The 11,445-nt window shown below is 58.5% G+C and overlaps 1 protein-coding gene across 1 annotated transcript; it reads right to left on the bottom strand.

Annotated features, from left to right (window-relative positions):
• Positions 1–3,975: 3,975 nt before the first annotated feature.
• On the bottom strand, positions 3,976–11,020 carry IFITM10 (interferon induced transmembrane protein 10). The gene is made up of 3 exons (XM_027580027.2): positions 10,829–11,020; positions 10,120–10,572; positions 3,976–4,623 (listed from the first exon to the last, which is right to left on the bottom strand). Exons 1-3 carry the CDS (start codon positions 10,883–10,885, stop codon positions 4,474–4,476), a joined length of 660 nt encoding a protein of 219 aa, XP_027435828.1. The 5' UTR covers positions 10,886–11,020; the 3' UTR covers positions 3,976–4,473.
• Between the last annotated feature and the right edge of the window lie 425 nt (positions 11,021–11,445).

The raw sequence follows: 11,445 nt of genomic DNA, 5'->3' as shown, positions 1-11,445 counted from the left end.
AGAAACGCATGCATGTCGTGCCCGCAACTACATAAGGCACGACCACACAACTTAACGACTTTTATAAAACAAACACGTAACCACCACGGGCGTCAAGAAGTAGAACTTCCGCAGTGCCCCGGTGTCACCCCCGTGTGCCCTGATTTGGCAAATGTCCTGGTGTTTTTCTCTACATTCGCTTCTTTTTGTGTCTTGGGAGAAAGGCCCTCACCTAATGGAAGGTGTTGGTAACTATGACCGTATTGAAATCAGACATTTCTCTTTATTAGAAGATGCCAGGGAGAGAGCCCTCCGAGAGGCTCCGAGCAGGGCCATCGAGGGGCGAGACAAGACACAGACAGAGTGACCGGGGCGCCCCGAAGAAATCCACAGCCTGGGAGGAAAGATGTGCTCAAGCAAATAGAACAGGCATTTAGCAAGAGGACATGCAGGTGGCAGGAAGCATATGGAAAGATGCTCGTGTCACAAGGGTCGGGGAGCACAGCCTGAAGCCCCGGGAGCCCCCCACCCCGCCACCTCCCCCAGGACGGCCGAAAAGGAGGGAGGACGAGATGCCCAGGAGCTCACATTCCTGCACTGCTGCCCTCCCCGCTCCGGCTGGGCTCCAGGCTGTAGGGCTTCCGTCCTTCCAACTAGCCCCGGGCCCCTCCCGCTGGTGTCTGTGGCCCGGCAGGTGCCTACAGGGCGGGTCGGGGTCTCTCCTGCCTCAGAGCATCCTCCCCCTGGACCTGCCCATCTCCCTGGGCCCCGCAGCTTGTCGCAGTCAGGCACTGCGCACTCCTGTGCCCCCCATCTGAGCCAGTGGTCTGTATTCGGTGGGAGCAGGAGGGGACTTGAGAGCCCATCACGGAGAAAGACCCCTCTGTGGTTTCAGCGTCTGGAGAACAGGAACAGGCTGGAGAATTCTGGGCCAAGGGGAGGGGCTGGGCGCGAACTGCACAGCCGCCCTCCCCAGCACACGCGGGCACACAGGCGGGCTCACACGGGCACACACACGCACACACATGGGCACCCAGGCGGGCAAACACACGCACATATGCACACGGGCACACACACGCACACACAGGGGCACACACGCGGGCACCCAGGCGGGCACACACGGCCACACACGGGCACATGAGCACATGTGCACACACGGACTCACACAGGCACACACGGGCACATGCACACACCTGCACACACCTGCACACACCTGCACACATGCAGGCTCGCACGCACACATGGGCACACACAAATCCTCACATGAGCACACGCGGGGTGACCGCGGGCTCACACAAGCGCACACACGTGCACGCATGCACATACATGGGCACACACACATGCACACACTCACACACGTGCTCACACATGTGCATACAGCCAGTCTCGGCCTTTAGACCCATTTTCCGTCCAGCCACTGGGTCTCGATCTTTTGAAGCTGGGCAGTGGGCTGGAGGTCACGAGGGCAGTGGCAGGGCCAATCGGGGCAGCATGGGGGAGGGGGAGGGCAGAGAAAGTTGCCCCCGAAGATGCAGAAATGAGGGGCACGTGGAGCAGGACAGGAAGAGAGTGAGCCGAGGTGACTGGCTCCCTCGTTCCTACAAGTATTTACTGAGCGGCAAGTGCCTGCCCAACACAGTGCAAAACCAAATGAAAGCAGGGAGGGGAGTTGCGGGAAGGTCAGGGAGGAACCCCAAGGGGCAAAGACACAGACCTGGAGGCCAGAGACCAAGACCGGACCCCGTGCCTGCCCTGCTGCTGGGGTGAGGGGTGCACCCGACACCACCACAGACACCCTGCCCAGTGAGCACGAGCCTCTCTCCTGAGCCCAAGGGTGGGGGAGACGGCACCTCCAGGGTATGGCCCCATGCTGCCCAGGAAGGACACAAACATCTGCAGGCTAGGGGTGCCTTTCCTGATTGCAAGGCCACTGGACCATTTTTGAACAAGAGCCCAAAAGCCTCAGCTGGGCGGGGCACGTTCCAGGGAAGAGCTCGGCCGAGGCCTTCCTCCTGGGGATGTTTTTCCTCCAGGTACCTGTCCCAGGGGCTCAGCCAGCTGCTGGCTGCAAAGGCTTAAGGAAAAAGAGCGAAGAAAACATTTTGCCTCTACGTTCCCGGCCCCGCCAGGCATAATAAAGCCACCTGGACATTAGGGTAGGGCCTAGGTTCACCCAGTCCCCAGTTCCCAGATGCCCTCCACATAACATTCTGACCCTGCCTCCTCCAGAAGGTTGCTGGGCAGTGATGGGAACCCGCCTGGTATGATCTTGGAGGCTCTGGAAGCACGCAGGACCAAGCTGGCCCCAGAGGCTCCCTGCCCTCCAGCACCCTACCAGCCACCCTCCTGGGGGCCATCTGGAAGGCTCCCTGCTCCCCTCCACGGGATGGCGTGCAAACCTGCAGGGGTCCCAGCTCCGCCCCCCCATACCCCCACCCTGCATCCTGCCACTGCCTAGGGGTCAAGGGTCATGCCATGGTATTCTGTCTCTCCTCACCCCCTTCTGCTGGGCTTCTGGGTCAGACCAGGGGCTGGAGTCCTGCTCCCTCACCCAGGCACCTGCCAACCGCCCAGGCCCTGTTTGCTTGAAACCCCTTAACACTCTCTTAACAACCTCTTAACGCTCTCACCTGGGAAACATGTCTCCAGATCAGATCTGCTGCTCCCACAGAAACACCTGCCTCCCCGCTCAGCATGACTCTGCACACGGAACCTTGGACCCACCAGGATTCAAGTCCCAGCAGCCTGGCCTTTTTGGGATTGTCCAGCACCTTCCCGTCCTCACCAGATGCCCAGGCCGGTGTCCTGCTCTCCAGCCCCGTTGATGCCTTCCTTCTGGTGTGTCTGCTGCAGCAGCGCACCTCGTGGGAAAACCACGGAGCCCCTGGACGCAGGCCCTCAGCTGACCCTTGCATCGCCCCAGAGACCGAGGACACAGTGACCCCCCCCCACCTGGTTCATTTGCCCAGAAAAGACCCCAAACACCTCACGCTGCCTCTCTTCTCCTGTCATGGCCACTTGCTGCCATGTCCCCATCCCTCAAGCACAGCTCTCTGACCCTTCCTTGCTTCCTTCCTCCCCTACAAGCCCCTAAACCCAGTGGGCACCTCTGGCCTCTCTGTCCTCGGCCCGCCACACTCCCGGCTTTCCTACGGGGATGCCTGTCTTCCTGCCAGCCATCCCGGAAGTGGTGGTGTTCCTTGGGCTCCGCACAGGCTGTCACTGCTCAGGCTGCCCGGGTTCCCTGCGGAGGCTCCAAACCCACAGTGTCAGCCCAGATGGCTCTTCTGCTCCCACAGGGTTCCTCCTGGGGTCCCCATATTAGCACACAGCCCTGGCCAAGTTGGACATGCAGGGCTCGCCCCCAGCTCCTCCACGCCCACCTCACCTGCACACCCAGTCTGTCCCCAGATTCCATCAACCTTGCCCCTGAGACACGGTGAACGCCCTCCCTAGCTGCCCCAGCCCCAGCCCACACGCCACGGTCCCCACTGCATAGTCTGTGCCCCACCTTGTACCCTCCAAGGAGTCCTGACGCTCCAAACAGCACCACCCTCAAAACCCACGAAGCACGCCTGGTCCCTCCCCTGCTAAGCATGCCCCTGGGGCTGGGGGTAAAATGTGCAGGCCTTCCTCCTGCCCTCTCTGCACCTGAGCTGCCTGGTTTCCCAGACCAGCCATGACCCCGTGCCACGAGGGCTCTGTCCCCTCTTGGGGGATGCACTGGTTTTCTTTGCTCTAACTTACAACCAGGCGGGCAGCTGTGTTCTGGCTGCCTAACCCTCAAGGGGGCTTGTGTTTGGGACTCCCTCTGCGAAAGCCCCGCTCAGTCCCCTTGCATTGTGGGCAGAAGACTGCCAGGTCACGGAGTAAACCTTCCCCGGCAGAGTCAGCCCTGGGGGCCTGGACCACCGGGCAGTGCCAGAGTGGGGTTCCCAGAGCTGCCAAATTCCCCCCATGCCCTGCTCGGCCATGGGACAGAGGCTGGGCTGGAGCCAGACAGGTATTTTATTGAAAGTTCACAGATACAAGAGCTCTGAGCAGGGTCACAGCTTGGAGGAGGTGGGGTGAGAGGGAAGACAGAGTGAGTCCCCAGATGCTGGCAGCTCCCCCCCAAACTGGGAAGCTCCCACAGAAGCCCTTCTTGCTGGGTATCAGGTCAGAGGGGCCCCAGGAGCCTGGGGGGGGGGCACAGGAGGGCAGGGAGGGCAGCCAGTGGAAGCCAGGGTACAGCAGCACAAGGAGACGCCCATAGACCCCAGAAACAGGCAGAGGCGGAGAGGGTCAGGAGGCAGAGAGGGTGGGCCAGCCCGAAGCTCGCTGCCCCTGTATTGCACGGAGCTTCTGATGGCCTCTCTGCCCAGGTCACAGCTTCAGGGGGGCTCCAGGGCACACGCCCTGCTCTGCCCAACCACACAGCATCCCGAGTCACATCAGGCGTGAAAACAGACATGTCCAGTGCCCTGTCTCCACAGCCAGCGGCGCCCGGGGGCCTCAGTAGTCGGTGAGTGGGTACCGCAGGAAGATGAGGACAAGGAGGATGCAGGACGCGGCCAGCGCAGAGCTGGTGATGTTGAAGAGCCGGGCCGTCTTGGCGTCTTCCACCGCTCCGTTCAGATCGTTGAGAAGCTTCTTGTCCCGAACCTGAGGCCAGGGGAGGAGGTGAGGCCAGTGGCCAGAGAGAAGGAAAAGGCTAGTACTGGGAACATCTGTGCAAAGGGCACACGGGAATTCTTTGTATTTCTTTTTGCAACTTTTCAGTAAGTCTGAAATTATTTAAAATAAAATAGGATTGTCAACAATACTCTATTATTTGATTGGAAGTTGCTGAGAGCACATCTTAAGTGTTCCTACCACCAAAAAACTACAAACCTCAAAAACGATAATTATGTGAGGTGACAGGTATGCTAAAGAACCCCCCTGTTGCAATCATCTTGCAGCATGTACGTGTATCAGATCGTCACGTTGTACACATTGGACTTACACACTGTCACCTGTCAATTGTATCGCAATGAAGCTGGAATCAATAAATGAATACGTAAGATGAAGGAGGAAGTTGGTCTCAGAGAGTTATATGATCAGACAATGGAGGATATAAGTGTGCTCTACTCTGAACGGGGTTCCTAACCTCAAATTAACAGGGATTACCTAAGAATAGGCGCTATGCATAGACAGAAGAAGTGGCAGTCCCCGCAGTCTCTGGGAAAGGCATGTTAAGATACAGGGAGTAGGTTGGAGCCCAGAAAGTTCTGGGAAGACATTGGGCAGAGCTGGACCCATTTCCAAGATTCTCTGGTTATGAAGAAATGTTCCCGAGGAGGAGGCCACCCTCACCCAGGATAAATCTTAGGATTTCCTTCTCTTCAGCACTTCCTTCTTCCACAAAGTCCAAAGAAGTGTAGTTGGATATGTGGATGGATGAAAAGGGAGGGAAAATAGAAAAAACAAAAACAAAATAAAACAATAGTACATAAACTGCATGGATGGATGAGATGACTTAAGGGGTAATAGGGTGTGAGTGAGCAAGAATGAGTGTGAAGACAGGTACAGGATGAATGCATGCACATGGCTCAGCTAGAGGAGCAGAAGTGATGGCAGATGGCTTGAAGGATGAATGGATGTATTGACATGTTGGGTCAGAGGATGGATGGATGGCTGACAGGTAGAGTTGGTAAGTAAGATGGAGAAAGTTACTTAGAAATTGAGGTTAGATGAATAGTTAAGGGCACTGATGTATAAAATAGGTGGGATGAGATGAGGAGAAGTAGGGAAGGGAGGAGGATGCATAATGAACATGTATAAACACAGATGAATGGAGGGTTGGGTGACTATTTGGATGGGTTGAAGGAAATAAAAGAAGATGGATCAATGTATAAGGGATGGTGGGTGGGTGGATGGATGGATGGATGGATGGATGGATGGATGGATGGTTGGATGGTTGGATGGGCAGGTGGATGGGTGGAGGGGGGATGGATGGGTGGGTGGGTGGATGGGTGGGTGGAAGAATGGATGGTTGGATGGGTGGATGGATGATGGATGGATGATGGATGGATGGATGGATGGGCAGGTGGATGGTTGGATGGGTGGATGGTTAGATGGGTGGATGGTTGGATGGGTGGCTGGATGAGTGGGTGGATGGATAGGTAGATGGATGGATAGATGGATGGATGGATGGATGGATGGATGGTTGGATGGTTGGATGGGCAGGTGGATGGGTGGAGGGGGGATGGATGGGTGGGTGGGTGGATGGGTGGGTGGAAGAATGGATGGTTGGATGGGTGGATGGATGATGGATGGATGGATGGATGGATGATGGATGGATGGATGGATGGGCAGGTGGATGGTTGGATGGGTGGATGGTTAGATGGGTGGATGGTTGGATGGGTGGCTGGATGAGTGGGTGGATGGATAGGTAGATGGATGGATAGATGGATGGATGGATGGATGGATGGATGGTTGGATGGTTGGATGGGCAGGTGGATGGGTGGAGGGGGGATGGATGGGTGGGTGGGTGGATGGGTGGGTGGAAGAATGGATGGTTGGATGGGTGGATGGATGATGGATGGATGGATGGATGGATGATGGATGGATGGATGGATGGGCAGGTGGATGGTTGGATGGGTGGATGGTTAGATGGGTGGATGGTTAGATGGGTGGTTGGATGAGTGGGTGGATGGGCAGGTGGATGGGTGGATGAGTGGGTGGATGGATAGGTAGATGGATGGATAGATGGATGGATGGATGGATGGATGGTCGGATGGATGGGTGGATGGATGGGTGCATGGGCGGGTGGATGAAGGTGAGTGGGTGGATGGGTGGATGGTTGGATGGGTGGGTAGACGGGTGGGTGGGTGGGTGGATGATGTTGATATTCGTAAAGCAAGTAATGGGCAAATATGTATATACAAGAACGGGCACAGTATCCCCCCTCCTAATCAGTCCTTTTTACTTCCCTGTTACTGGGAAGTCTACAGCCTCCTAGGCCCGATTGAGGAGACAGCATGTCATTAAACCTGCTCCTTCTCGCTTGCCCACCCTCCCCGCCCTGATTCAAGCCGTGCGCTCCTTTTCCTGGCCAGCACACTGGGACCCTAACTTTTCTCTGTCTCTGGGTTTCTCTTATCCCCTTCCTCCACACTGGTTGCAGATTTTATTGCTCCGACCATATCTTTCCCTTCTGTGTCTTCCACATGATAAAATCCAAATCTCTCACATAATTTTTCGAATCCTCCCTGCATGGCTGTGTCTGGCTTTCTAGGACTATCTTCTTGTCCCCCACAGAAGATGGGGGCCCTGCAATCCCCCCTGATTGCCCCATTCTCGTGTCCTGATTTATGTTCTTTTCTCCATCTGGAACACCTGTCTCCTTGCCACCCCCTTGCCCAGTGAAAACGATGCGTCCTCCTGTAAGTCTCCCACACCCGGCTCCAGAGTTGTCCCGAATCAGGAATGAAGTGTTCTTTTTCTGAAACACTGACACTTCTTCCATCTTGGAGGTGTCCTCTGTCCATCCACCCATCATACCACACCCTTTGACCCCTACCGTGGTCAGCCCTGCCTTGGCACCGGTGACAGCAAGAGGAAGGGGTGGTTCTGGTGGGGCGGGCAGCCATGACTGGGGCAGGGGAGTCTCTGCTGGGAAGTGGGGGGCAGCCAGAGTGAGTCAGTAGAGTCTTTGCAGACGGAAAGCCCTAAGGCTGAGGGAGCAGCACGTTGCAAAATGAGGTGTGCTCCCAGAAGGGCTGGGGCAGGGCAGGGCACGTGTTGGGGGGCGAGGAAATGGCTAAGAATGCATCTTGAACATCTTGAACAGCCCTGAATGCCGAGATGAGGACTCTGGCTCAGCTAACAGGGGGCACCAGTGGTCATTATGAGCAGCTCACGCCTACTGCCAGAGTGGAGAGTTGACGTTCTGTGTCTCTGCCTTCCCTGGACACTAGGCGAAGCGACATAAGGCTGCGATCTGTGTGTTGCAGACCCAGCTTGCCCTGAACTGAACTGGCCCATGTGGGTGGAAAGAGTGGATGGCCGGTCTGATGGGTGGATGGACAGGGGAAGGCAGAGAGGGACACTGTGTTTCTTTCACACCCACCGAATGCCAAACTCTACCCTGCGCAGGTGTGCTTACTGGAACGTCGTTTCATTTCAGTTTGTTTCGTGAACAGATGAAGGCATGAGCTCAGATGAAGGTGGCCTGTCAAGAGCTCACTGCTCTTAAGGGACCAAGCTGGGAATTTGGCCAAGGCCTTCTGACCCCAAGTCCTTTAGGCGCCCTTGGAATTGCCCATGATGGGCTACAAATGGTGTAGGGTGCAGCAGGCCAGGAGACATGCAGCTGGATGGACAGATGAACACATTCCCAGGTGCAGGAGTCTGAGCCAGCCCGTTCTGCACCCCCCCACCCCTGCCCAGGCCAGAGACAACTCACCTTGCACCCCCTTCCCTGGCAAGCCTCAAGCTTTTTTGCCCTGGCTGTCCCCCCTCCGGGGGGGGGGAGTCATGGTGAGCTCCCTTCTGCTCCTCGGAAGCACTAATTCCTACCCACCACCCACCCCAGAGCTAATCCTGCACCATTCAGAAATCTCTGACCTACCTACAACCTGCACCAGATGGGCCTGCCCTGTGCCAGCCGGCACCCACAGCTGAGCCAAGGGGAGGAGGGGACAGCTTCCAGACTGGAGCCCACGCAGCAAGACCCAGGTCTACAGGCCACTGTCAGGGCACGGAAAGAGGGCACCGGGGGGGCAGAGCTGAGGTTGGTCTGGGGCCTCCACTCCCCAATTTCTAGGGCCCCCTTCCCTTTGCTGCCTCCACAGCACACACACTCATGCACACACGTGCACACTCACACTTACATACACCCAGGCACACACGGACACTCACACACACAGTTGCTCCTATATACACGCACACTCATGCCCACGCACTCGTGCACACATGGTCACATGTGAATTACACGTACACCTTCACACCCACACACACTCGTACACGTGCACACTCACACACACTCACTCACACAACGCAGTCCCCACACGGTGGAGCCCAGAGCTCAGTACACAGGCCTGGAGGCAAAGGTGCGCCTGGCGGTGGGTGATGCTGACGATGAGTCAGGAGGTGGGGATAGCCGGGTGGCCAGGGTGTGTGATGCCAGCGGCAGGGGTGGGGCTCAAAGATGCACAGAGGCAGAGCTGTCCAGGCTTCTGTCCTTTTTCCAGGGCCAGCCTCCCTGGCCTAGACCCTCGCCTCCCTCCAGCCCCCACGTTCCGCCCCCACCTCACTGGGCGGCTGTAATCAGTGACATGCATCGGCGCTTGGACCCGCAATCTGGGGACAGTGATGATCTGGCTAGACATGAGCCAACACCTTCCAGAGTGACAGGGAGATGGGTCCTTCAGTCCTTACACATTTGCACCGAGCTCCCCACTTCGAATGTGAGTGGATCACAGCCTCTCTCCTGCAATCTTGGTCCATTTCTTTCTGCATTGCCCTGGGGACATGAGGTCCTGTCTGCCTGGTGCCCTGCTCTGCTCCCAGCCAGCTCCTCTCACAGCAGTGAGGGGCTCCTGGAAGTTGTACCCACTCAGGGTTTGGGGTCAGGGGTGTGTGGGACATGCCTGTGGCTCTCTCCACCCCCTGCCCCCCGCCGGGCACCCTGGCCACCAGGACGGACTGTCTAGAAACCGTGTGGGAGACGGAAGGCGGAAAGCAGTGACTTGATCAGAAGCCCCGTCTACCGTGGCCTCCTTCTGAACGCGTGCCTGGTTTCAGGGTCCCTGTGAGGGGCTTGGAGAAGTTCTCCGCACTGTCCCCCTGTCAACAGGGGAAAGGCTCCAAGGGTCTTCATCGGTGTGCGGCTCCATCCCCGCATGCCCAGGGGCCGCTCTGGGACCCCACCCAGAGGACAGGACACTGAGCCCTGGGTCTGCTCCGCAAGGACTAAGCTGGCTATGTGGAGAACGCAGTCCTGCACCCCCGAGCCCTGTCAAGGCAGCCTGGAAGCTTCCGCAGCTCAGGACCGAGACAGGCAGCCCCACCCCGCTGACTCGGAGCTAGCCAGCAGCTGTGTGTCTCTGGATCCCACGAGGGGGCCCCCACCTGCCATCCCCCGCTCCCCCTGTCCCCCTCCCCCGCCCCACTCACTTTGAGGGAGTAGGCCAGCGCAATGAAGCCCAGGCAGCAGAAGTTGAGGTAGACGAAGTTGAAGATGGACCACAGGTAGTAATCGTTGACCTCGGTGGTGTCGGGGTAGACTTCAATGACCGTTGTGGGGTTCGTCATAGTTTTCTTCTCTGCTAGGTGCTTGCAGGCCTGGGGGGCACCGGAGGCCCGCACGCTGTCCGTCTTGCTGCTCTTGGACTCCATGGGGAACAGGGTGGGCGCCATGGGGGGTGATGCTGAGGGCTCAGGGGCCGGGGCCGCTGGAGCCTGCAGGGCCGGGGGCTTGGACACGCAGGCAAAGCAACCCTTAGGTGAGCCTGCCGGAGGCCTTGGAATCCAGAAGGCCCCGTCCAGGGGGGCTCGGGCTTCCTGGGTGCCGTCCGTGGTGCTGGCCGGGGCTCCCAGCGGCGCTGGGCTCTGGCTGGGGCCCTGGGCCTGGAGGGCGGCAGGGAGGAAGAATGAGCTGTGTCCTGCCTGCCCTGCAGGGCTTGCCCTGGTGTCCCGCAGCATCTCCCCTGCAGACTCACAAGCAGCCCCAAGGGAGATGGAAATCCCCACGAGGCGGCCAGCTGCCAGCCTGCCTCCCCCACCCGCCCTAGCCACCCCGATGCCAAAGCCCTTCACAGCAGCCTTGGCAGGAGCATCGGGGGCTTTTCATCACTTTGCCATCTGCGCACATTCACCCACTCACATAAAACAGCAACAACGCGACTGACAGGCTGTTGTTATAGACAGAGCATGCCAGCATCCCGCACACCCCGGCACACACAGGCCAGGCAAACCCACAATGGCAGCATCTTGGCCACTATCTGGCAGAATGAGCAGAGCTCTCCGGAGCACCTGCAGGCTGACAACGCTGACATCGGCCACCAAGACTCTCCAGACCCCCGGGGCGCACCCGTGTGCTGAGATGCTTCCAGGTAAACAGCTCCGCACTGTGACACGCAGCGCGGACACACACAGCCACACGGGCTCAGACGCCATCGCCCGGGGATGGAAACTGCCACTGCGGGCGCCCCAAACTCGTGCGCGTCGTCCCCGCCCCCCACCCCGGCCCGGAGCGGCGGCCCGGACCCCAAGGGCTTGCCCTCACTCGCAGGGAGCCACCCAGCCCGTGCCACAAACGGACGCACAAGGACACTCTGCGAAACGCGCACTTCTCCAGCCAGGCACTAAGGCGTCTGCGCCCTGCGCGCCCCCCGGGGGGGGGTGGGTCTGCGGCCGTCACCCCGCGACCTGGCCCGGGGCTGCCGCAGCCTCACGCACGGACGGCGCGCCCCGCGCCCTCACCTGCTGGCGACTCCTCCG

This window comes from Zalophus californianus, chromosome 11 (genome assembly GCF_009762305.2).
Source record: "Zalophus californianus isolate mZalCal1 chromosome 11, mZalCal1.pri.v2, whole genome shotgun sequence".
NCBI lineage: Eukaryota > Metazoa > Chordata > Mammalia > Carnivora > Otariidae > Zalophus > Zalophus californianus.
Note: the sequence above shows the minus strand (reverse complement) of the source record. Positions and strands in the feature narration are given on the sequence as shown.

What these genes read in the sequence shown, in the direction of transcription:
- IFITM10 (XM_027580027.2), bottom strand. Translation starts at nt 10,885, where the DNA reads ATGCTGGCATGCTCTGTCTATAACAACAGCCTGTCAGTCGCGTTGTTG. An exon ending in TCGCGTTGTTGCTGTTTTAT is followed by an intron (nt 10,573 to 10,828) that starts GTGAGTGGGTGA and finishes GCCGCCCTCCAG; the next exon opens with GCCCAGGGCCCCAGCCAGAG. An exon ending in CGCTGGCCTACTCCCTCAAA is followed by an intron (nt 4,624 to 10,119) that starts GTGAGTGGGGCG and finishes CCCTGGCCTCAG; the next exon opens with GTTCGGGACAAGAAGCTTCT.